The sequence below is a fragment of the Xyrauchen texanus genome, chromosome 43 (assembly GCF_025860055.1).
Source record: "Xyrauchen texanus isolate HMW12.3.18 chromosome 43, RBS_HiC_50CHRs, whole genome shotgun sequence".
Lineage (NCBI taxonomy): Eukaryota > Metazoa > Chordata > Actinopteri > Cypriniformes > Catostomidae > Xyrauchen > Xyrauchen texanus.
In genome coordinates this window covers 14,225,472-14,252,139 of record NC_068318.1, presented here as the reverse complement: position 1 = coordinate 14,252,139, position 26,668 = coordinate 14,225,472, and the positions used below count along the sequence as shown (strand labels likewise).

At 36.7% G+C, this 26,668-nt stretch overlaps 1 protein-coding gene and 1 pseudogene across 2 annotated transcripts in view; one reads left to right on the top strand and one right to left on the bottom strand.

Annotated features, from left to right (window-relative positions):
- ppp3ccb (protein phosphatase 3, catalytic subunit, gamma isozyme, b) overlaps window positions 1-9,738 on the bottom strand; it is a 51,813-nt gene extending 42,075 nt beyond the window's left edge. Inside the window, exon 1 of one of the 2 annotated variants that reach the window (XM_052116088.1) lies at window positions 9,263-9,738. In XM_052116088.1, the coding sequence (XP_051972048.1) occupies window positions 9,263-9,314 (52 nt within the window). In that variant the 5' untranslated portion in view covers window positions 9,315-9,738. The remainder of the gene's footprint in view (window positions 1-9,262) is intronic. The other variant, XM_052116087.1, reaches the window with a different exon arrangement.
- Window positions 9,739-15,678: 5,940 nt separating this feature from the next.
- Window positions 15,679-25,456, top strand: LOC127635843 (5-hydroxytryptamine receptor 7-like; annotated as a pseudogene).
- Window positions 25,457-26,668: the final 1,212 nt, after the last annotated feature.

The window sequence follows — 26,668 nt, the reverse complement described above, 5'->3', positions numbered from 1 at the left end:
TTAATCATACGTGTAAATCCCACATGAACACCCCAAGCAATTTAGTTATTGTTTCATGTCTGTTTGAATTAGCATGGAGTGTCTGCTTAAAAATTGAAGGGAGTGTGTCCAGTTTTGGCTCACATGCAACTCTTTTTCTGGGTGATGTTATCGTAAAAGTTTAATCATGTATCAATGTATTACTATAACGGCATCTTAATGCAATTAATCAAAAGCGCATTATTGGCGCTCGCGATAGATTACAGCCGCACGAGAAAACAGGAAGAACTTGGGTGAATATTTAAATAAACAAACTCTCACTTGTGTCGAATGATGTCTGCAAACAGTGCCTGTTTTGTAAACGTCTTTTGACCATTGCTGTTGTAATTGACTGCAAATAGAATATGTTCCCAGAAAGAAGAAATGCAGGAGGATTCTCTAATTGCCATTTTCAACAACACACAACGCGTCCAGAATGGTGATGTCATCAAGTTGACCCACGTGAAAACACAGGTGGAGCGTATCCATTTAGAGATCCATTAACCCATTTAATTCCACTGGTCACAATTGTGACCACAATTTTTCCTTGCATATTTTAGTGTGCAATCAAAAAGTAACTCGTATTATGAGGCACATGTTCATATATAATGAAAATGTAAGATGTCTATATGAGTTTATGGCAGGTCTAACATGATTGGTTTGTTTAGTCATGTGACCACACACATTTATTTCCTGGTGCTGCCCTCTTAATGGAAGGATGACATCAAAGCTCAGAAAGAACAGGTAAGAATACTAAGTTCCTTTTTGAATAGCTCATACATTTTTTGCACATATCATCATGAAAGGGTTATCTATACATACACATTGAAATTAAATTAATACATGCTTTATTCTGTTGTCAAACTGCACATAAATGAAGACGGTTACAATTGTGACCGGTGGTATAACACAGGGAGTCTATGTTCCCCATATGTAATTCTGTGTTATTTTTATGAACTCTCTTTCAGATTGACTTTAAGTCAAGTTATGGATTTACTTGACACTGATGATCCAGAACCTGCAATTTTTAATATAGCAATGGTCCCTAAGATAGAGAAGGATGCAATAGAAAGCGACTGTGATAGCGATGCATCTGACATGGATTTTACTGGTGACTCAGCTCACATACCATCAAGAATTTTGAATTCTACTGCAGAAGTTTGGATTTGATCATTTTGAGGAAATTGAACCTGAATGCGAGGACCAAACAAAACTCACAATTCAAACAAGAAATCTCTCAAAAAAACTTGAAGCTGCTTCATCATATTTATTGCCATCTTCAGATGCTACCACTGCCACCATGCTAGTGCCCTTGGCAGAAAACATCCCTGAACCTGCCTGCAGCGACCAACCAAAACTAACAATCCGAACAAGAAATCGTACAAAACAACTTGAAGCTGCTTCATCATCTGTATTGCCATCTTCAGATGCTACTACTACCACCATACCAGTGCCCTTGGCAGAAAGCACCCCTGCTCAGCTGATTAAAAGGAACAACAAGAGTAGGTGTTTTTTGAAAGTTTAAAAAAACAGCAAAAAGCAATTTGCCTGACTACATTGTGTATGAACCAACAGCAGCACAATGTCTAAAAGCAACAAATCCGAATCCATTGGATGTGTTTTTAGCAATGTACTTCCCATCTCTGAGAGATCTTACCATAGAAATGTCAAATCTCTACTCTGTTCAGAACAAATACAAACCTCTTAATTTAAGCATGGATGAACTACTTGTATTCTATGGTGTGCTCCTCGCCTTTGGATATTGTACTGTTCCTCGACGGCATTTGCTCTGGTCACTAGATGGTGATGTCCACAACAGCAGCTTCTCCAATGCTATGAGAAGAAACAGATTTGATGAAATTATCGCTTCCATCCATGTTGCGGACAACACAAAGTGCAACAATGAGCCCTTCTTTAAGGTGAGGCCAATCTTCCAGGAGCTCAATAACGCATACAAAATTCTGCCATGCAGTAAATGGCTGTCAGTTGATGAGAGTATGATTCCCTATTATGGGCGCCACGGGTACAAGCAGTTCATAAAGGGAAAACCAATCTGCTACGGCTATAAGGTTTGGAGCCTGGCGTCCTCAGGGGGTTACCTCTACCACATGGAGCCTTATGCTGGAGTGCATACCCTTCTTCCAGAGACTGGGTTAGGTCATGGGCCCAGTGTAGTGCTGGGTTTGGCTGAACAAGCTGGTGTTCCAGGAGGATGCAACTTCACGCATGACAACCTTTTCACCACATTATCCCTGATTGATGAGATGACAAAGCGAGGATATGGGTGCACTGGGACCATGCGGCAAAACCAGTTGTTTGATGTGCCATTCAAGGAATTCCAAAAGTTACAGAGGGGCTTCACAGAAGTTCTGTCTGAAGGAGAAAAGCTACTGGTGAGGTGGAGGGATAACAGTGTGGTCACTGTTGCAAGCAATGTGGAAAAGGTCTACTCTGAGTTACCAGTTAGGAGATGGAACAAGGAAAGAAAGGCATATGACTATAGGGTTGTGCCGATGGACGATATCATCGTCCATCGTGATGGCTGACCAACATCACGATGTAGAGCCACCATCGTGATGCCACGCCCTCTTTTGCGAGTCTTGCTAGTGTGACTCACTAATCCTAGTCTCTTCTATAGTTAACCTAAAAACTTTGCAGGGATTGCTCTGTAAATTAAATTGAGAATATAACTAATGCATATATGCTATTTTAAATACTGTGGTATATGCCAGAGACATGACGTGTTAGTCTGTGAAAATACCGTGTCAGGCAGGCTACACAAATATTGATCTCGACATTGTTAGCTTCTTGTCTTTTTTTTTACATGTCTTACACTGTACATTTAGATTAAAATATTTTATTTTAAGCCTTTATTAATTAATTATTAGTAGTTGTAGTGTCTCAGAAAATCTTGTTCATTGTCACATAGCTCTTGTATACACTGAAGCGGCAGTTTAAGATAAACCCAGACCAGCGAACGTCAAATAACTTTTGTCTGGTTAATACTTTTAAAGAAAAATTTCCTTGGCCATAAATCCATAATGTCAAATCAAATGAAAGAAACAAGGTGAATATGAATAACACACATTTATTAAAACATAGAAGAACAACAAATAAAGAACAGGAAAACGGGAACACTCGGCACCGAAACTCGGCATTAACATTTCACTTATAATTAGCAGCACAATTAACTTCAGCACAGGCTACAAAATAAATAATGTTATTGAAATATTGTAAAGTGGTCATATGAACTACACAAATGAACGTTTAAAAAATTATATGCAAAATCGAATAGCTCCGCAACGGATGGCGAAAAATGCGTAAAGAAGTCTAATATCTTTCACCATAGACCATGTTTAAATTTCGATGTTTCTGGCCAGAAATACCAACATATTCACTTTATCTGGTTTTAATAAGCTGTGGATTGGAGTAACTACACTACCCGCTGTGCTGAAGACCCGCTCTGATGGAGTACTGGTAGCATATATGCACAGATATTTCCGTGCTAATCTTGCCATGAACGGAAACCTTTTGTCGCTCGCTTTTCCACCAAGTCAGCGGTCCTCTTCCCCATCAATGGGCATTTCCTGCAGGTACATGGTCATTTCTGCCTCGACCTTTTGCTCATCAGTGAGTAAAATAACGAAATTATAGTTTTTAAGTGGAAAACAGTATTTATGTAAAGAGATATATTAAAATAAATAGTGCTCTTCTTAAGTGAAAGCTAAAAAAAAATGCTTCACGTGTCGTGCAACCTACTGATAAAGCGCCGATGAGTCATTAGTTGGGTTAGTAAAATAACGCAATAATAATTTTTCATATAATTTTTGAAAATTATATGAAATTATATAATCCCCCCCCGCCCCACCGACGATATCATCGTCCATCGTGATGTTTTACTGTCAACATCGTCAACTGCCAATTTAGGGGACATCGCCCAACCCTATATGACTACCTCCAGCAACCTCAAATAATCCACTCTTACAACCAGCAAATGGGAGGAGTAGATCTACATGATCTTCAGGTGTCCCGTTACCACAGCACAATAAGATCAAAAAAGTGGTGGTGGCCAATTTATGCCTGGACTCTTCACAGTGCTGTGGTCAACAGTTGGCTGTTCCATAGAGATGTCATGAATGGTGACTATGATCTCCTTGGATTTCAGCGAGTAGTTGCCCAAAGTCTCCTGAAAAAATTTGGTACTGCACCAAAAGGACAAGGGAGGCCAGCCTCAATGTTAGACTTAGACTCCCTGTGTTCTACCACCGGTCACAATTGTGACCAGAGATAAAACTCATTTTTTCTTGGACTTTTCGAAAAAAAATGTACATTATTGACATTGATTGTTTAATATACTTACAAATACCACACAAATTATGTATGTCATCTCTGGGAAAAATTTGGGATTAAATGGGTTAAGGTGAATTAGCGGAGGTTGTGCCTGTCTGCTTGATGCTTTGTTTTCTTGACCAAAACTTGAGCTAACGCAATCGAGATGGTCTCCCTACAATCTCAAATTACTTATATTTGATATTTGAATTATATATATATATATATATATATATATATATATATATATATATATATATATTAGGGCTTTGACTTTTGCCCAAAAATCATATTCGAAGTTCGTTTGTTTTTTAATATTAATATTCGAATATATTCGAATATTTATTAATAATATTTTGACCATTTAATGCCTTCAGTAAAACCTATTTTGGTATCAAATTTAAGTTGTATATGTTCTGTCCACCAGAGGGCAGTGTATCACTCAATGTCAATAGGCAAGCAATGATGTTTTCACAAGAAAAAACAAACTGTCACGATTGTTTTTATTTTATTTTTTATTATAATTTATCATCAGACCCTGGAATCACAAACAGTATGCACAGCAATATGTGAGCGTAACAGATTGTTTAGTTTACATGTTCTATCAGCCAGCCATTACTGACATATTGTTTAGCGATCTGACAGCAATTACCAATAGAACAAGGCACTTTGAGATGTAAATCGAACACTCGGGATGCATTCTCCTCCCCAATCTCGATCAATCATGTAGATTAGAACACTTCGAGATGCAGCGCTATCCCCAACAATCAAACATTTAGCCTAGGCTAAATTAGAACTCGCCATTATGGGCTTTCTGGCTGGCCGTGGGAGAAACAAAAAAACAATCCGTGGCAACGGTTTTGCTATCCGTCTGCCCGTATATAAACTGTACTCACGAATTCTCAAACTGTTCCCTCGGTTTAACAAATCGTGCCCACAGAATCTAAACCGTACTCACGAGTTTCTAATCCGCGCTCTCAGATTTGGAAATCGTGCCTTCAGTTTTTGCAATCTGTATCCACAAATTCAAATCTGTCGCTCTATTTTGACAGGCATATGGGAGGCCTCGTGAAGGAGATAGCATGGAGTCGATTCTGACCTGCCTCGTCCCCGATCCAGACTCCCCTTCCAGCTTCCCGGAATGTAGTGTTAACAGGTGGGCTCTCATATTGCTGGTCGTTGCGTGCGTGGTAGGTTAGTTTGGTCCTACACACTTTACACACCACTTTGTCTTTGCTCGTGATGTTTCCCTTTTTTTGGAACCCAAAGTAGCACCACACGTTGCTTTTTAGATTTTCAGGAGTGTATATTTCGAACTCCTCAGGCGTGTTTGTAGGCGCTGGCGCTGCCATTGTTTTTGTTTACAGAATAGGCGCTTAGTAACCATGACGCTTAACGTCACCTATGACGACGCTATGCTAACGGCCCAGATGACCAATAATAGCCTTGTTAATGAACTTGCGATTCACAACTTCACCAGGCGTGAAAAAGCCTCGAATTTTAATTGAAAACAACGTTTCAAGCAAACTCATTTACAAAAATAAATAAATGCACATAACATATTCGAATATTAAAGGCTGCCTATTATTCGTTCGAATATCTTTTTATATATATATATATATATATATATATATATATATATATATATATATATATATATATATATATATTCGAATTATATTCGAATAGCCTAAGTTGAGTCAAAGCCTATATATATATATATATATATATATATATATGAATATTTTGCAGTAAATAAAATAGATTGTTTCTATATTTCCAATCAACAACTTTCAATCAGTAGTTTTTTTATATTTAGCTCGCAAACATGAGAGAGCGTATAATATACTGGATGTGGCGAGGCACAGTCACGTGAGCAAAAATAGCAGGAAAAACAACTTCAGGAATTTTGCAGCAGGATTGCACGTCTTGCACTATATTTTATGCATCCTGCACATTATTCACAGTGCGTGAAATTCCCACATTTTTTCGATTTAACATTTTGGTGAAAATTAGTAATCCACACATTGGAACACAAGGACTGTCCATCTCTCCCCATGAATCTCTCATCATCTCTCTCCTCCGTGCAGCGTAGACACCATTTAAATAATGTTTCAAAACGTAATAATTCGACATGATAATAATGGCATCTGATATGAAAAGTAGCAAGATCACTATGGATATTGTTATTTTTATTATTGTTATTCAGCTGCAGGGTAAAGAAGTCTATTAAAAACAGTCATCCTCATAACACACCTGTTACATTTCACATTTCTGTAGCCTACAGGTATTTTCTTTCTGTACATTGGGTATCAGTTTTGGTCTTGTTTGTGTTGTCTAGTTTTATGTTTATATCCACACAATTAATCCATAGACTTGGCCCGATATCCACATACTGTATTTTACACATCACAACTGACTTAAATAGCAAGGCCTCTCTCTCAGGAATTCATATGTTTTATTATATTCAGCCAATAATCAAATCTTTAACTCATTGACTAAATCATTGATCCTGCTTGTGAAAACGGCCCAAAAGTTGACAGCATGAACAAACGGGTGACTGAAAACCCATCCATTGCTTCACAGAACTCTTCACTTAAAAACACATGTGTAAATGGCAGGACGGCTGATGCCAATATGATTTATTTATACATTTATATCTGTAAAGCACTTGAATGGGATTACATATGGCATAAATCATATCTTGCAAATGATAAATGTGATACAATTTTGAGGGAAATTCTCTTAAATATATATATATATATATATATATATATACACACACACACACACACACACACACACACACACATTTATTTAGCTTTGTACACATTATTTTAAAGCCAAAAATATATTTTTGTCATTTTTGTGTTGGAGGCAGTGAAAATTTTAAAAGTTAAAATTAAAAAAATTAAAAAAAAAGTTAATTAAAATCCCAGTCAGGCAAGTATAAAAACAAAATCCTTAGCATTAAGCCCACAGTCTTGTACATTCGTCTTTTTGTCAAATTTGGTCAAATACTTTGATCAAATTGATTCAGCTTGGTTCTGATTGGCTTGGTTCATGGCTTTGAATTGGCTATTATATAGACTTCTATAAAATCCCTAAGGAAAAAAACACCTTATGGAATGAAGACAAAGTGAAAAAGTGGGCAGGCACTGCTGCCCTCCATAGATTGCATTGCATTCACCTAAAAAGGGATGATGTTGTTTTAATTGGCCAGAAATACTTGTTTGTGATTCAGAATCATCTCAAAGGAGGTAGCAGATAACTGCCATTTGTGCAACATACCGTGGCAGCACTTGACACCGATTGGTGTTCAGGCAGTAGCGGTTTCAAGGTGATAACAGTCCACAATTAACTCTTGCATCATTCCACACACAGTCTTCCCTCTCCACTGGCCTGTTTCTTAGTATAATTCTCCAATATGTGCACGCCAAATCTTCAACGATGTGTCTGCCTGGCAACTATGGCTGACAAAACCAATCCCTATGAAAATATTTTTCACACAGTGTGCAATTACGCATATGCAAAGAGTAGAATGCTTAAACTGAAAGGAGGCATTCGTGATGCCTGGAACCAATTTGACTGCGTATGTGGTGAAATGTCCTGTTCCTGCAACACAGGCATCACAGATTCTAGACAAGCAAGAGGCTTCAGCTCTGTTTAATGAGGACATTTTTGCCGTTGCGATTTCAATCTGTCATGTTCACTGAATGACCCGACTCAGAATGGGAAATTCAAGTCATTACGGATCCAGAAATGGACTACTAAAGAGCCCAGTGACATCAGCTCATTACAGAGGCCTTCTAATAGAGCTTGATTGGCCAAAACACACTGGCACTGAGCTGACAGTAGCACATAAGGGACTGAGAGGGAAGATCAGGCAATGTGCCAGAGGACAGACCAGTTAAAAGGAGTCAAAGTTCCCTGGGTTCTTATGTACCCATGAAGCCACGGACCTAATGATCCAATTACTGTATTACTCAATTGTCTCAACCCTCTGACATGAGAAACTGCCTCAAGCCCTTTATATGGAGCTGATGCTTAAATGTATCACCTAACCAGAGGTCAATCCTTTCTTACGTCTAATGTAAGATTATAAGTATACGGTTAAATGGGATCACACAGATAACTTCAATTAGTTTAGTTGTACCCCAAACAAGCTCTCTGTGGAAGATGCATTCTTCACAGCAATGGTAAAGTGTTGTAACGGTTTTTAAGAACATATTCTCTGAACACTCCTACCATGAGGGAGATCTCAGTAATGTTGCCTGGACCCCACGGAGGGATAAAAGTAATGGGGTCAAAGCAGCAGTACTAATGTGAATGTGAGCCAATGGTCTTCCCTTGTAGACCTCTATAGAGTTTAATTCTGAAAATGTGACACTTAATATTAGAGATTATTATGCAGGGTGATTCATTAAAACGCTAATGATAATAAAACCAAGGCACCAATCTCATTCCCAGACCAGATTGTGAGATTTTATAGAAGAGCATTACTTAAATTGACAGTTTTGCCTGGTTCATCAGTTTCACATGCGCTTTCCTCATTCAGACCACCTTAAACATCATATGTTGCCACTGATGATGGTCAAGTTCACTAATAAGAGCTGTCATTCTGCATATTCCACACAACTTTCAATTTATCTTCTTTATTCATGTTATTTCATCTCATACAGTCTGATTTGACCACATGTCAAATTACACATAAACATGCGCGTGTCATTATTAACTAGACTTCCCAAAGTTATCCAAAAGTCAGTCAGCAAAACAGATGTCCTATCATGTTTGTGTTTATATTGGAGTCTGCCTAATTACACATACACTGAATGTCATCCGTCAGCCAACAGAGCGGGTTGGTTTACCCATCTGAACTGAAGCAAAGACGGACAGATTCAGAGATAAACTGTACCTTTGACGAGCCGTTCAGTGGTGGACTGTTTATTCTGCTCCTTCTCCGACATCCTTCAGTGTCTCTCGGTGGAATAATCGTAACTCCTCTGTGTAGCTGAACCCAGCTAGTCGCGTTAGCCCGCTAGCTCGGCTAAGGTACTGGCGTTTCAGTTGGCGAAGAAGAAGAGTCCCGACCGCTCCGCTTTAAAAGCGGGGAAACCGAGTCACAGCGCTCGTCTAACGTCGGTATTTTGATATGTACACTCAAACGGTGAGGGGAAGGGGGAGGGGGAGCCCACTGTAACGGCAGAGTTTTATTTTCTGCCGTGTCTGTCCTTCGGGGTTTGCTCACACAGGCGAACCAGCTGCTGTGTCAATTTCTCACAAGGAGGGGGAAGCGGGCATGGTGAGCGCGCGAGGAAATGCGCGAGAGCGAAAGGGCTCTGCGCGTGAGTGGTGTTGCCAGTTTTTGCCACACGACTGCAAACAGTAAACTGGTTGTTTCGTTTTCAAAGGAATAGATTATTGGTCTTTTTTTTTCGTTTCTATACTACTTTTTTTTTTTTTTTTTAATCTATCCACTGTAGATAGATTTAAGATAGATCTCTTTTCTCGCGGATTAAATTCTAATCGTCAAAGCAAACGGATTTCCTTCAACATGGCGGCTCGTGCTCCGCGCATAGATCTATGGGTAGTGAAGTTTTTGTAAGATGTATGTAATAACGCATGATAAAAAATAAAAAAAAAAAACAGATTTGATGAAACAACGTAGAGCTGTACAATTATTCTAGAGGATAATTCAATTTTGATTACATGCATATATTTTTATATATCCAATAAACTCATACAGAGAGAGAGAGAGAGACGGGGAGGAAGTTAGACCTTGATGAATGGGAAGAATTTATAGGCTACACAGTAGTACAGCATCGTCACCCAGTGGTCAAATGGAGAAAATCCATGGGCATATCACATTTTAATGCTGACTTCAATAAAGCACATCATTTAGGTAGTGAGAAATATTTCAAAATATTGAATATTTAAATTACATTTTAAAGTAGTTCTATTAGAACTTTGTTTAATTTTCAAATTCACTTATAATTTAGATATCAAGTATCGAGCTCTTCAATGATCTTATAGCAGGGTCACAAAATGTCAGTCCTGGACACAAAACTGTAAAGTGGTCCAGACCTTATATTTTACTACCCCACACTCAAACATTTTAAGATCTATGCATTTTAATTTCATAACAAAATTCCATCAAACTGAATTGAGTAATCTGAAACAAAATACAATAAAAAAAAATTAAATATTTTAAGTTTATTCATTTAATTTAGTTAAAAATGGCACAGTTCAATTTGATGGGATTGTGTTATGAAATTAAACTGCAAAAACCTTAAAAAATATACAAAAATATTTATTTAAGTATGTAATAATGAGAACATTGACCCAAAGGTGAGACACTATCTCAAAATATTCTAGGCTTTGGAGAAGCTCTTGTGTTTTTTTTTTTTTTGTTGTTGTTTTTGTTTTTTGTTGTTAAAATAATATAGGATAAAATTGTAATTTCCTCAACAACAGAAGGAAGACTCTGTGGAAAGAAAAAACAATCAGTAAAATTTTCTGCAAAACCCCGGCAGCTGTGGTTGCCCGAAATATACTATAAAAATACAGAGACCATATTTCAGGCTTTACAAAGAATTTTTGAAAATATTTGGTGTCTGTATATTTTACAGTTCACTACTGTTTATATTAATAAATGATATGCTAGACTTACTAACCTTCTGGAACAAATAAAGTTTGCTTTTCATTTTAAAATGTATTGTAAATGACTGTAGTTATTTTAAAAAAAATGCCACATGAGGACTTTAAGATAATCAATAGTGACAATTCCAGGAGCAATATAATTAACACACATGTAGAGACCGTACACTGTGTTACTCACACAAACACAAAACACCTGTGACACTAAAATAATGCAATAAACATTTACCAAACTACAAAAAAAAATAAAAAATCACAGAACACACAACTTAAATTAAAATGAGAACAAACAACAATTCCTTTGAAAAATAAGGAAATGTGATGCGCCACACAAGGACTTCTGGTAACACCAGATCATTTTACCACTGTAATTTTAACAATTGTTTACCGTAAAATGAACTTGTATTCTCTTGTTAAACATAATATACATTTTTACAGTAAATGATACTGTAAAATAATATTTTTTACATCTAAAAAAAAACAAATGCATGTATTTTTTTTTTTCTGTATACATTATTTTACCATTAAAACTCCAAAATGTTTTTACGGTGTACACATCAAATGTGAATGGAGACCTTTTACAGTGAATTATAGCCTAGGGTCTGAATACTTATATTAATGTGACATTTCAGTTTTTTCTTTTTAATACATTTGAAAAGTTATAAAAAAATCTTTTTTTTGCTTTGTCATAATGGGGGTGTTGAGTGTAGAAAGATGCAATGGGAAAAATAATTTAAAGCATTTTATCATAAGGCTGCAACATAGCAAAATGTGAAATAAAGGAAGGGGTCTGAATACTTTCTGAATGCACTGTGTGTGTGTGTGTGTGTGTGTGTGTGTGTGTGTGTGTGTGTGTGTGTGTGTGTGTGTGTGTATATATACAGTAATGTGCAAATGTTTTAGGCACTTGTTAATAATGTTGCATATAGTGAGGATGTCTTCAAAAATAATGACATAAATAGTTTTCATTTGTCACTTAATGTCATAAAAAGTCCAGCAAACATAAAAAAGCTAAATCAATATTCAGTGTGACCTTTGCCTTTAAAACAGCAGCAATTCTTCTAGGTACACCTGGACACAGTTTTGGCAGAAAAGATGATCTAAGCTTCTTGGAGAATTCACCACAGTTCTTCTTTCTCGTTAGGCTGTCTCAATTACTCCTGTCTCTTTATGTAATCCCACACTTACATAATGTTCAGTGGGGGGGCTTTGTGGGGGCCATGACATCTGTTTCAGGGCTCCCTGTTCTTCTATTCTAATCTTTCTATTTGCAAAATTAATGTTTGGGAGTCTAACAGTTATATTTCCTATTGATACACTAAAGCTGAAGATATAAATTACCATTTTAAGACAAATGCTTTTGTGAAACACCTGTGTATACCTATATATACTTGATAGATATAAATTATAATAATCACTGAATATGAGTGAGTAGGCCTTCATTACAAATGTTAAATATAAAAGTGCATGATAGTGGTGACTGACTGTAACCATATGGTGCTAACTCTCCAATTGATTATGTTGGCTGTATGGATTCTAATGATTCTCCAATCAAGATAATCTATGTAACACATTTTAACCCCTCAAGCAAGATGCAACACCAGAGGGTGACTTTTTTCTGTATAGATGTGAAATTATTTAGCTATTTTAAGCATAAACATTAAAACACAAGCAATACCTGAATTAGGCCTATTTCTTTGTTTGCTTTATATAAACATTTCAATAGTCTTCTTTTGAATAGTTTTAGATGTGATCGGAATATGTTGGCAGAGGTATAGGCTATAGTAACGATGTACAAATAATTTGTTACTGTACTTAAATACAGCTTTTTTATATTTGAACTCTTGGGGTTAAATATTTGTTTGGACTTTTCCTTTCACTTCAATACGTTTTGAAGAGAAAGTTGATACTTTTAAATTTCTGATAAATTTCTCCAGACTCTTTCGTTACTTTTGCGACCGAACACCGCAAAATCATAATAATAATAATAATAATAACAGATGTATGTGCAAAAATGCATGCAGTGATGTGTGATTCGTTGAAAGAATCATTTGAGTCAAATCTTTTAACTTTGATTCATTTGATCTGAACAAAAAGATTCAAAAAGCGTTCTGAATGATTCATTTTGCGAATCACAAATCTGAATCAAAATCACAAGCGAAGCGCGCGCCAGATTACGTATTCCGTCGTCTGTCTCCATTGGGGAAGACACGAAACTGCTCATGTTATATTATTTATTGATTGATTAATTAGTTTGATAAGTTTAGGCTTAAATAATGAAGTTATGTGCGATCAGTTTCCCGCGAGTCCCGCCTTTCCAGGAGACCTGTTCAATTATAAATCAATCGCATGCGTTTACATTTTATGTTTAAACAAAGTATGATGTGTATGAATAATTACCAGCGCTCATGAAGATGTCCAAAAATATTTATTTTAATATTTTATAAAGATGTGAATGGTCTTTGTCTCAGCAAAACTCGTTTTCTGATGGTTGCTAAACTGTTATATTTGCTTTGTAGCACATTTATTCTACAGTATGCGCTCACTAGGGTTTTCTGGATGGTTGCTAGGGCATGTTATGCAGTTGTCAAGGCGATCTCTGCTGTATTTTGGCGCATTGCTACAGTATGTGTTTGCCAGGTTGTTACTATGCTGTTGCCAAGTTGTTTTCTGTTTTTTGCACACTGCGCTGCAGTTGACAGAGTGTTCTAGGTGGTTGTCAGGTTGTTGCTATGCTGTTGTTAAATTGTTTTAACTGTGTTTCAGCACATTGCTATGCAGTTGCCAGGGTATTCTGGGTTGTTGCTTATTGGCCCAAATGAAAAGAAACCACCCCACAAGTCTCTGTTCTGGTCACTAATATGAATCAACTCCCTCCTTCAATGTTCCCATTTTTATTGACTGTGGTGTTCATTTACACTCATCCCATAAATATGATCATTTTGATGTGACTTGAATGTGCCATTAAAGGGATAGTTCATTTAAAAATTAAAATTCTCATAATTTTCTCACCCTCATTCGATCCAAGATGTGTACGGCTTTCATTTTTTCCCCTGCAGAACACAATATAAAAAGATTTTCAGAGGAATATCACTGTTATGTAACAGTTCAATGTAAGTGAATTATGGCCAGATCTTTGAAGCTCAAAAAAGCACATAAATGCAACATAAGAGTAATCCATAAGACTCCAGTGGTTTCAACAATGTCTTCTGAATGGATCCAATTGGTTTTGGGTGAGAACATACTAAAATATAACACATTTTTTCACTATAAACCTTGACATTAACAGTCTTCTTGGCGATCAGGATTTCAAGCTCGATTGCACTTCCTATAGCGCCATTTAGGACCCTGCGTCAAGTACTAGAAAGTGAAATCAAGCTTGAAATTATCAGCCTTAGAGATTGCAGTGGCAAGATATTCAGTGAAAACGAGTTACAATTTGGTTTGTTCTCACCCAAAATCAACTGAAGCGTTACAGAGGACATGGATTTAACCACTGTAGTGTTATGGATAATTTAAGCTCCCTTAATGTGCTTTTTGTAGCTTGAAATGTCTGGTCACCATTCACTTGCATTGAATTGACCTATAGAGCTGAAATATTCTTCAAAAATCTTTGTTTGTGTTCTGCAGATGAAAGAAAGTCATACATATCTGAGATGGCATGAGGGTGAGTAAATGATGAGCACCACCAATCAAATAAGTTGCCATGGGTTTAATTAACTGTTCAATAATGTATGCAGTTTACTTGTACTTTTCATACTTATGTAAATTTAATATCAGTTACTTATACCAAAGTGTTTACTCATGAGCTACTTTAACTTTTACTTGAGTCAATTTCCATGAAGGGATCTTTACTTTTACTCCAGTATGATGGTTACATTATCCCACACTGTATGTTGGTTATTTTGAGTTCTATAGTAACACAAAACCACTGAATGGATGGGAAAGGTGTGAGAATCTTAAATTGGACATATATCGCTACTTTATGCTATAAAACTGGCAGACATTTCTTATTTATTTCATATTTGTGTAACACTTCATAAGAATTTATATGATTACCGTGACCGTCACTTCATTATCTTTGATTAACAAATCATTATTGCACTTTTGAATAGAAATGACATGCATTTTGATTAATATATTAATATACATGTATAAACTATTCATATTTGATTGAACTTACTGATCTTTTAGGTATTGTGATTTTATATTCTTTAACTTGGCTACTGTTTTGCTGATTTACAAAGAATTTATAACGATTTTCAGAAGTTTCTGTATAAAGTATTGAAGGAATATTTTCATTTCAAGTTAAATGAAATAATACATAAAAGAATGCACTTATTTTCAAAAGAAATCTTGCCAGAGGAGGGAGGGTTTGCCCATAACATCTACCATGCAGTTACTGTGTCTCTATTTGGCGCGAGACAAGAATTGTTCTTTAGAGACCGGTTCTCAAAACTACTTGTCCGTACTAGATATCCCCCCTTCACAACACACCAGACAGAGAGTTCAGTGCGATTTACTGGTCTCCTCTATCCTTCGTAAGTGTCTTTTTGTTTATTTGGTCACTGAGGACCAGTGAAGCCGGACTCAGAAAGGTCGAAAGCACAATGACGTTCAATGTCCACTTCAGACGCTCGGAAGGTTTTTTCACTCTCAAAATATGATACCGTGATGTTCACGACACATGGAGCCGAACTGGTTTTGGGTTCCACAGAGATCGAAATCGCATTTCTCAATGGAACAACTGAGTTTTTTCCCCAGTGTCAGGACCACAGCGGATCCCAAAAGTAACGAGTCGTGTGGAGAGCAGCAAACTCTGGACTTGGACTTGACTAAGACAGTCATCATTGGGATGATGCTCAGCACCATCACTGCGGTCACTGTAATGGGAAACACTTTGGTCGTGATTGCGGTGTGTGTCGTGAAAAAACTAAGACAGCCGTCAAACTATCTACTAGTTTCTCTTGCCATAGCGGATCTGTCTGTGGCAGTGGTGGTGATGCCCTTTGTCATAGTGACTGACCTGACTGGAGGCGTTTGGCTGTTCGGGGAGATTTTCTGCAACATCTTTATTGGGATGGATGTCATGTGCTGCACGGCATCAATTATGACATTATGTGTGATCAGTGTGGATAGGTAAGTTAATATATAGTGTTGTCAACACTTTTCTACCACACTGAATTCAGTATTTATTCTTTAAACACAGCAAATTACATTTACGTTTTATTAATTACATTTTGTTACACATTACTCAGTTCAGTTTGATACAATTGAAATGAGTAAATATTAAAAAATACTCTTGGGTGATTCTCACAAAACCTATATTTGTATAAAACCTTTATTTTACTCCAAAATCAAAGGAAAATTGCAACCTGTTTTGCACAAAATGAAGCCTCCTGTAGTTTAGGGCCATTAAGATTTATTTATTTATTATTTGCATGGTGACATAATTTTAATGACAGAGAATTTTACACCCATATTCTCATTAAATGTGAAAAATTACATTTCAATTATGAAGTAGTTATACATTATAGATACATGCCTTTCATTTTAGCTGATTTTACTAATAATACAAAATATATAACAACATCATCTTGCTTAATGCAATACAGTAAAACTGTCCGGATGGGCTACATTAATGAGAATTGGGGGGAAAATGTGCTTAAGTGTTCAGAAAATAATGTCAAAATGCAAAATGTCCTACATGAAGGCCTAATTAGTTTTTTTTTATTTTCTATTTTTCATTGATTTATGTTTAAATATGATCATCAAATCAAATCAAATCACTTTATTGTCGCACTACCATGTATACAAGTGCAACAGTAGGTGAAATTCTTGTGTGCAGTTCCGAGCAACATAGCAGTCATGACAGTGACGAGACATATACCAATTACAGTAAACAACAAACTTACACAACACAATTTACATATCAAATGTACGCATACTTACACAACACAATAATTATATACAATGTACAGTAAACAATACACACAATATAGAATACGCAATATACAATAAGTAACAGTATATGAAATATATATATATATAACTAGTTGTATTAAATGACATTTAATTGATGCAATTTTCTATAATTACAGTACAACACCCATTTTATAATGACACTATATAATAACTTACATTAGTGACATTAACAACATTTTATAATTCTTGACAGATTTTTATTTGCTTTGAATTGTTAAAAAATTGTTAAGGAACTTAACTTTAAAAAATAACCCTGTGAGAAGTATTATTATTGACAGTATTATTGGGACAACTTGCCCCAATCAGACATTCATGAAACAAATTCACACTTCAACCTTTCAATGAAAATCTATTGAACCCGAACTTAATATGTGTGTGTGTGTGTGTGTGTGTGTGTGTGTGTGTGTGTGTGTGTGGTTTTATGGTGTTGGTCATTATGGTGTTTTATTGTGCAATTTTTGTTTGCAGAGTAAAATGCCTCAATGTCCTAATTTAAAACTGATTTGAACTGGGTGGTTTGAAACAAACAAACAAACCCAGATCATGCATTAGTGAATTTCTGACTCAAAATCAAATAGGCCTAATTATCGAGATTATAAGAGCAACAATGTCCCCATGTCCCCACTACATCTGTCCTCATATATATATATATATATATATGAAAGATATCCAAAAAAGAAAAGGAAAAATATTCCTCAGAGCCATTAAATTTAAGTAACCCTAAATAAATAAACAGAACATTAAAAATGCTTCCATGACATTTGAAACCCTGAATTAAGATGCCTCCTTGTCTGCGTGCGATTTTGAAGGTGCTCTTTGATAAAGTTCTGAGTACTACATGTTGAAACACCCTGCTTGGCCATATAATTTGAATACATGTAGTCAATGATGAACAATCCGGCAACAAGGTTTTTAGATTTGTAAATTCAAATACATAGCATAACCTTTGCCCAGTGGTGTCTCTTAAATATTTGATTAGCTAACCTAATATTTGTTCCTACATAATAAATAAATATTTTAGAAAGGCCAGTACATCCTAAGGAGTATGAAATGTTTCATCCCCATTTAGCAAATTATAGCCTACTAATATGTTAAACTCTTTAACACTGTGAAAAGTGGCTGATAATGACTACTTATTTAGTTTTAAGAAGATGTTAAAGGGATAATTGTGTCATTATTCACTGGAGATGTTGGTCACCGTTCAATTTCTTTGTATGGAGGAAAGATTCAATGAAAGTAAATGGGTTTAACAAACTGAAATAAAAATAGTAATGTTTAAAATGTTTTTTTCTTCTTCCCTACATTATCCCTTTGACTGTGTGTGTTTAGCATTTGCAATAGATTCACAGAAATATTAACTGTTTTTCTCTATCATAATTCAGACTTTGACTTGCAGACATAAGGATTGGATTACTTTACTAACCTTTAAGGTTAGACATTGAATGGAAAATTTTGAAAGGTGCTTGAGATAAATAATTCAGGTATCATAGATGGCTGTAGAAATATTGCCTTTTAAAGAGATTTTCAGCATTCTATCCAGATAGGCCAAGTCTTCATTTCAAAATCAACGTTTAATGCTTCATTTAAAAAATAGACAATCAAATAGCCAAGCACAACTATATGCATGCACCTGCTGGAGGTCATTTCTGTTTTGTTTGAATGATTAAAAAAGTAAATGAAAACGAATTGGATTATCAACCCAATCCAACTATATCAAACCAAATGGCGTTTGTTTTAATACATTTGGGAATTTTTGCCACATTTCTTTTATTGATAGATGCAACAGTAGGCTATACTTTAAAAAGTTGTAAACTGCAATTGTTACCTTAAGGAGCTATTTATACCATGGCATATTGTTTTGATGGCATAACCTAATGTATACAGGTTGAGCCTGTGATACTATACACTAAAAATGCCCTAAAAATGGGAATTGCAAAAATTCAACGTTGGTTAAAATGAATTGCAAAAATTGTGAAATGCAAAAAAAGTATAGTTAGTTCTGTGAGAGTCTGTTTGCAGGTGCCACTTGTTTTGATATTTTTGATACCTAATGCAATTTTATGGATGACGGTAGGAACTGTATGACATTTAAAAGGGTGTTATGGCACACTGTAAAAAGGTGTAATGGCACACTTTATAGAGTCCTTTATAACACTGCTTTATTTCTATACAGACTAAACAGTATGGATATATTTTCTCAAATGCAAGTGAAAGGGAAAAATACACATAATACTGTAGATCCCAGGTGAAGATACTAATTTATTTCAGGCAGATAAGACCTCTTCATAAAACTATTCAAAACAGGGGCCTGAACTTCAGTAGATGATGCTGAAATGAAAGGACGATTCTCTAATGAATTCCCCACAGAATATTTGTTCCTTTGTTTCCAGTACAGTATGTTCTCTCATTAATCAGTCTTGATATTAACCATCAGTTTAAGAGCGCATTTCATTACACATAATTGAACACAGAGACAAATAACTGCCCTATAATGATCCTAGCATAGCAAGAACTTAAAATTTGCTTTGATCCATGTTTTTGCTTTTGTCTGAAAAGCCATGCCACTGAAACCCTCGCTTCCACACAATGCAGCTATTGCAGCTTTGGACATTAATACTGATGCTGCCGTGACTTTAATTATAGCAATAACTACACAGATCGACATACAGTAAGGCTTATATTTGCTGATCACATTCAGAAATGAAATGTATGCATTCATCAGTGCGGTCGAATGAATGTAAGCTGGTTAAGTGTCTGTTTAGTATTAGCTCATTCTAATTGGTGCACTGTTCCTAATGTGGGATTAGATGAATTCAAGGTGCTTTTCATCAGAAGTGAATGCTAAATATGTACTTGCATGCAAAAATGCTTACTTTCAAGACATCTCAGCATTTATAACTAGCCTGTCCTTGCAGTCCCTTTTTCATCCTCTTGCAATTTCCGACTAATTTATAGTCACAGTTAACATTTTATCCAAGGATAGTAAGATGGACAGTGCATGTACAAAGTACCTTCATTTAATTGAACTGCCACAGACAACAGCTGCTTAATCATAAGAAGAGCACCAGTCCACATTGTTCCATCCCACTTATTAACTGTTGTGTTCTGTGTTAACTGTTCTGGATCCAGTTATTATTTCCTGTCTGAACTGGAGTGTAGACAGTACTCAACATCAAAAGATGCCCAGATTGCAGATTTATTTTGCAGATGACAATGTATTATAGTAAGAAGGGGCTTTTAAACATCTGAAAATTATAGCAAGCACCATTATTGCTATTGTGTCATACTTAGGGTTAAGGATTTGAACAAATCTGAATGAAATATTGAACTTCAAAAACCTAAATTAATACACAGGCATGAATAAAACATAAAATTGTGCATGGGGAGATGTGTGCTATTAGTTTTCTAAGCAATCACACTTAACACTTAACAAAAACACATAGACTCACATTAAAGGAGGGACCAGAGGTATATCTAACGACCACTATATTATGAAGATGTGGGGGTGGGCTCATTTGGCTTAAGCCAGTAAGCAACCACCCAGAGCATCCTGGCGAAAAAAGTGCCTACCTGTAGGAACGCCCTGGAAATTACCCCATAATACCCTAATGGTGGAGTTTTTTTTTTGCAATGCTCACATATTGTTTTAGAAAACATTAAAATATAGATATTTCATTATTTTTGTTACCTCCAAATGCATACATTGAGTAAATGGTCTACTCCTAAAGGTCCATTTGCATTTTAAACGCCAGTTGAAAAAAACAACAGCCCTGAAATAAGACCAAGAAAGCACATTAGCAACTAATGTGAAATGGTTTCATGGCCCAGCGATTTATTGGGAGTTTCTGTGTATATCTACGAAAGGTTTTAACTACCTTAAATGTCCAGTCCAATGAGTGTTACTAAGCCCTTTCCTGATTAGCAGCATTCTCATGCATGAAATGAAAGGTTTTATTTTTAGAGGTAGGCAGGGGAATAAAGACTATCTGCTTTCTTAGGTAAAAAGAGAAGTGAACTTACCAAATAGTCCATTCAAAATTCAAATCCATAGAACCTGCTAGTTAGTTCACGTCTCTTTGAAATGCCCACTACAATTTCAGTTTGTTTTTACATTTGCTTTATACCATGTTTGGCTAATACAGGGCATTATATAAAGTGAATGACACATACAGCTACACTGGAACAAAGTTGCATGCTGCTTTCCGAATGTTCGTGTACCCCAGACATTTAATGAAATCGCATTAAATGTCTGGGGTACATGCGGAAGTAATCGCATTCACGCAAAGTATGGTGAGCATGACTAGGAGGTTGCACTTTCGATCTAAGACTACATTTTTACTTCACTGATGTTAGGTTTAGAGTTGAGGTTCAAGTTACGGGATAAACTATTAATTCCTGTTGACTGTATTGCATCATTTCCAACTAAAAATACAACTTACTTTTGGTGCCACACTGTGGACATTTCAACTTGAAACTGGAGCTCACACACGCCAATTCGTCCATCAACACTTCCAGCTTTGGGCACTGGGGGCACTGTTTAGAATTTCGGTAAGCACTGACCAGTTATAGCAGCAGAACTTTAGACATCCTGTCGCTGAAATCATAGTGTGATCAGTCCAGAGGTGGGTAGTAACACGCTAAATGTACTTTCTGATGAAAATGTTTTACTTCGTTACAACGGGTAGTGTTCCTGTCATTACATTACAGGATTTAATTTAATAAGTGTAAATAAATGCGTAATTTACTGAGATTTTTGAATGGGGCTCTTACGACAGCATAACTTCACAGCTGCACGCTGTCACTCGAGTGGCGTTCAACACTACTGCAGCAAGCGTGCAAAACAAACATTCCTTCAATTTACACCAAGACAAGGATATATTTCAATATTAAAATTGTAGCTCCAACTTAAGAAAACACGGTGAGGTAAGTTTTAGAGATTGTGACAATGTGGACTAGTCTGTCATGGTGATACTCATTCATTTTCAGCGTGAATCTGTAACTGTGGGCGCTTATGAACTCAATTTCTAAGTTTGCATTTTTATATCAACACTGCAACATATCATTGCCTTCTGCATAAATCCTTGTAAACATCTGCTTTAAGAGCAAATGTTTTGCCCTGCCTATCGCAATTGTGAGCATTTCTGCATGTGCAAGGTTTTACCATGTGCAACTTACCCTTAGTGTACATAACTAATGAGTGGAGTAGAGGGTGTGGCCCACATCTTGGCTCATCAGACAAACTCCTGCAGTGTTGATGTTCTGAGCCCAGCCACAGAACGGGGCAGGGTCATGGATGCTGACACCAACCAGACACCGACCAGACACCGACAATCATCTTGGCCATCAGTTGACTGTCACTGAACTAAATTCATGCAGGGTGTAAAATGCTGTGAAATGATGACAGAAGGCTTGAATAAAAAAATGATCTTACTTCAGTGTATAAATAAACATATATAACTTGTGACTGTGTGACATTGTTCACGTTTTTCACCGTAATAATTACTAGAAAATGGTTTCCAACTTCTCTTCTAACTGAAAGATTCGTCCAAATCTGAGAAGCATTCTTAAAGGGATGGTTCAGCCTTTATTTAATATTATATCATCATTTCCCCGCCCTCATGTTCTTCCAACCCCGTGACAGTCTTCAGTCACCATTCCCTTTCAAAATATGGAAGGGAACAAAACATGCAGTGAAAGTAAATGATGATTAAGCATTCTGCCTAACATCACCTAATAGGAATAATTTTTCCAAAATGTACTCACCCTCATGCCATCCCAGATGTGTTTTTTTCTTCTGCTGCACAACAAGATTTTTAGAAGAATATCTCAGCTCTGTTAGTTTATACTAGAATGCAAGTGAATGGGTACCAAAACTTTGAAGCTCAGAAAGCACATAAAAGGCAGCATTAAAGGAATTCAAATGACAATGGTTCAATCTATGTCTTCAGATGGGATCTGATAAGTGTGGGTGAGAAACAGATCAATATTTATATCCTTTTTTTTTACTAATAAATCTCCAATTTCACATTCTTCTAGAGTTTTTTGGTGATTCAATTATTTGTGTATATCGCCACCTACTGAGCAGGGAGAAGAATTAATAGTAAAAGGACTTTATATATTATGAAGTTATATATATATTTATCTGTTTCTCACCCACACCTATCATATTGCTTCTGAAAATCACTGGAGTCATATGAATTACTTTTATGCTGCCTCTAGGTGCCTTTTGGAGCTTAAAAGTTCTGGTCAACATTCACTTGCATTGTATGGACCAACAGAGCTGTGATATTCTTCATTTTTGCAGAGGAAAGTCATACACATCTGGGATGGCATGAGGGTGAGTAAATGAGAGCATTTTCAATCTTTGGTGAACTATCCCTTTAATTTGATGCATGGAAGAAATAAGTCATATGGGTTTGGAACAGCATGGTGGTGAATGATGACAATTTCTATTATTAACAATATTACTATTATTAATCATTCTGTAATGCATGTTAAATGTGTATCGTGTACTGGAATATAGAAGAGTAAACATCCGTTCCGTTATATGTAAAAGTAACTAGTTACTCACTACTTGAGTACTCTTTTTATAAGATATTATCTTACTCTTACTCGAGTAATTTAAAACATTATTACTTTTATGTCTACTTGAGTAACTATATTTTTAAGTAATTGTATTTTTACTTAAGTAAAGTTTTTGGCTACTCTACCCACCTCTGGATCAGTCTGCTATTTTCCACCTGCTTTCGGCATGTATAGAACAAGGAAAGTGCAGCTCAAGTTGTGAATGTGATCTGTGACAATTCAACAGTCAGTTCCTTGACTGCCAGGCCATGACTCAGAATAATGTGAAATTCAAAAGTGCATTTTAATCTACAAAATTATGAAATAATGATTTTGAAGGCATCAGAGGTCTTGAGTTAATATTCTAATGCTGTCTGAAACTTTTTGACAGAGCTTTCACATTTAAGATCTCAATGCAAGTTTAACATGCACAGAGAAATGGAACACATATGGCTGTCTTTCTTTTGTGGAATACAAAATGAGAAGTTTTAAGAATGTTTACACTGCTTTTTTAATACTAAGAAAGTGAAGGGTGACCAGGAGCGAAGAATAGAATTTTCTATAGAAGATAGAATTTTCATGTTTGCTGAGCTATTCCCTTAACAGCTTACTGTGAACCAAATAAAATGCAGTTAATATTAATTAATCCCATATTAATTAATGTCCAAATATCTTATGGGTAAAAACATATCTTCTGTTTTATCTTCTGAGATGCCAGATATTCAACTGTGAACACAAAGACTTCTCTCAGGATGTTGGGGAAATTCAGGTCAGTGGAATTTCTTGGGTCTGGTGCTTTTGAGGTATGCTGAGCCAAATATGGCAAATTATGGGCAGATGAGAAATCTTTTGGGTTCATTTGTTTTGAGGAATGAAGCTTCTTTACTGTAACGTAAAACATCCCGTGTGACGCTATCTTTCCTGCTGACAAAAGATATAAACACAGAGACAGTCTGCAACAGCGAAAGCCGTCGGGGTAACGCACGTTGATGGAATAACTGTCCGCAAGCTGGTCTTTCTAGAAAGTTTATTAACCGTGTACCATTTCTACCCTCTGTTTCCACAGATACCTTGGAATCACTCGACCTTTGACTTACCCCGCAAGACAGAATGGACAACTGATGGCCAAGATGATTGTTGGTGTCTGGTTGGTGTCGGCATCTATCACCCTGCCCCCGTTCTGTGGCTGGGCTCAAAACATCAATACTGCAGGAGTTTGTCTGATAAGCCAAGATGTGGGCTACACCCTCTACTCCACAGCTGTGGCCTTCTACATCCCAATGGTGGTCATGCTTATCATGTATTACAAGATCTTCAAGGCTGCTCGCAAAAGTGGGGCCAAACATCACTTCACTGAACCTCCCCCAATTCAGTTGATGTGTCCCGAGCCAACGTTAGCCACCGTGGAGGGTGTCTACATGCATGGGTTGAAGACCCCCTCAGAAACGGAGGAGTTCTCCACCTTGTCCTGCCTGTTGAACCGTGAACGTCGTAGCGCCTCCATTTTCAGACGTGAGCAGAAGGCAGCCACCACCCTTGGGGTGATCATGGGAGTTTTTTCGTTCTGCTGGTTGCCCTTTTTCCTCTTCACCACAGCACGGCCATTCATATGTGGGATGCTTGGCAATTGCGCCCCCGTTTGGTTGGAGCGGGTACTGTTGTGGCTGGGCTACACCAACTCACTCATGAACCCTTTCATCTATGCCTTCTTCAACCGAGATCTGCGCTGTACTTATAAAGACTTGCTTCGCTGTCATTACCGAAACATCAACCGTCGACTCTCGGCTATGGGAGTGCATGAGGCTCTAAAATTCTGAGAAATCAAGAACAGTCACAGTCTGTTTATATTTTGGGATGCTGCAAGATATATCTTCTTGACTCTACAAGAAGCTAAGTAACACAATTTGTAGAGTTTAATCACAATAATTGGTGTCTTGTTCCATCAGGCCCTTTCACATAACTTCAGCATTTCCACTTGTGCCACATTGTGCACCGATCAAGCAGTGTAGAGCATTACTCAAGATCAAACAGTTTTAACTTTGACCCTATTTTCTGCTGACCTGTTGAAGCATAGCCATACAGTTTGCATGACGTATGCAATATCTGTCAAACAAATTGTACTCTGACATCAAACAGACACAGGTGTGCACCAAAAGCTTGAATGTGTAAGCTCCCTTTAGCTCAAGTTATACTACTGTTTTGACACAAACGGTAAGCATATAGTCGATCTCTCAGCCTTTTTAAAGTACACTCCATTTGACTCTGCACACACACATAGGTGGTTGGTGCATGCACGCTATGATTGCTATGAGATACTGGATTATTCCTCTTTAGGAATTTAGTCCCATAAAGATATAGTCCTTCAGACTTGTGTTATACAGATGCAGGTTTCTCCTGATCGCTTCACACATGTTGTTGTTTCCATGTTTGTCTTCTCGATGATTACATTACACTTCTTTGTGACTCAATTGTGAGGGTTGCCAGCTTGTGGACCCACTAATTAGTGCAAATAATGCCAGGCACATATGCATACTGCTTGTTCAATGTACGCACCTTTAGAAAAATCGGTCTGCATGGTCTACAAACTGTCTACAAACTGTGTTCCAGTGTAGCTGTTTGTCATTAGATTTGTATAATGCCCTGTAATAGCCAAATGCGGTAATATTCTTATGTGGAAATAAAGTGAAAATCGATTTTATTGTAGTGGGCATTTCAAAGAGACTTAAACTAACTAGCAGGTTCTATGGATTTGAATTTTGAATGTTACCTTTGGTAACATTTGGACCACATCGGCTTTCGGTGAACATGTCTCTTTAAGTGTTAAAGACAGCTGATTTTGCCCTACGATAACAGAAATCTTTTATGATCCACAAAATTGGTCTCAGATGGCAAAATCCTGACTAGTCTGTGTAAACCTGGCTGAATTTAAATTCACCAAGAGCATCCCAAGGCAGTAAAGTTTCACAAACCCACATCCATTTTTCTATGATTTATCAAAGTAAACGCCAGGACTGCATTCTGTTCTAAGCTCACTGTTTACTGTGTATATTTTCCCACTTTCTTGCTACCGAACAACCTTGTAAAACCAGCCTTCTGTGATGCTATCTGCAACACT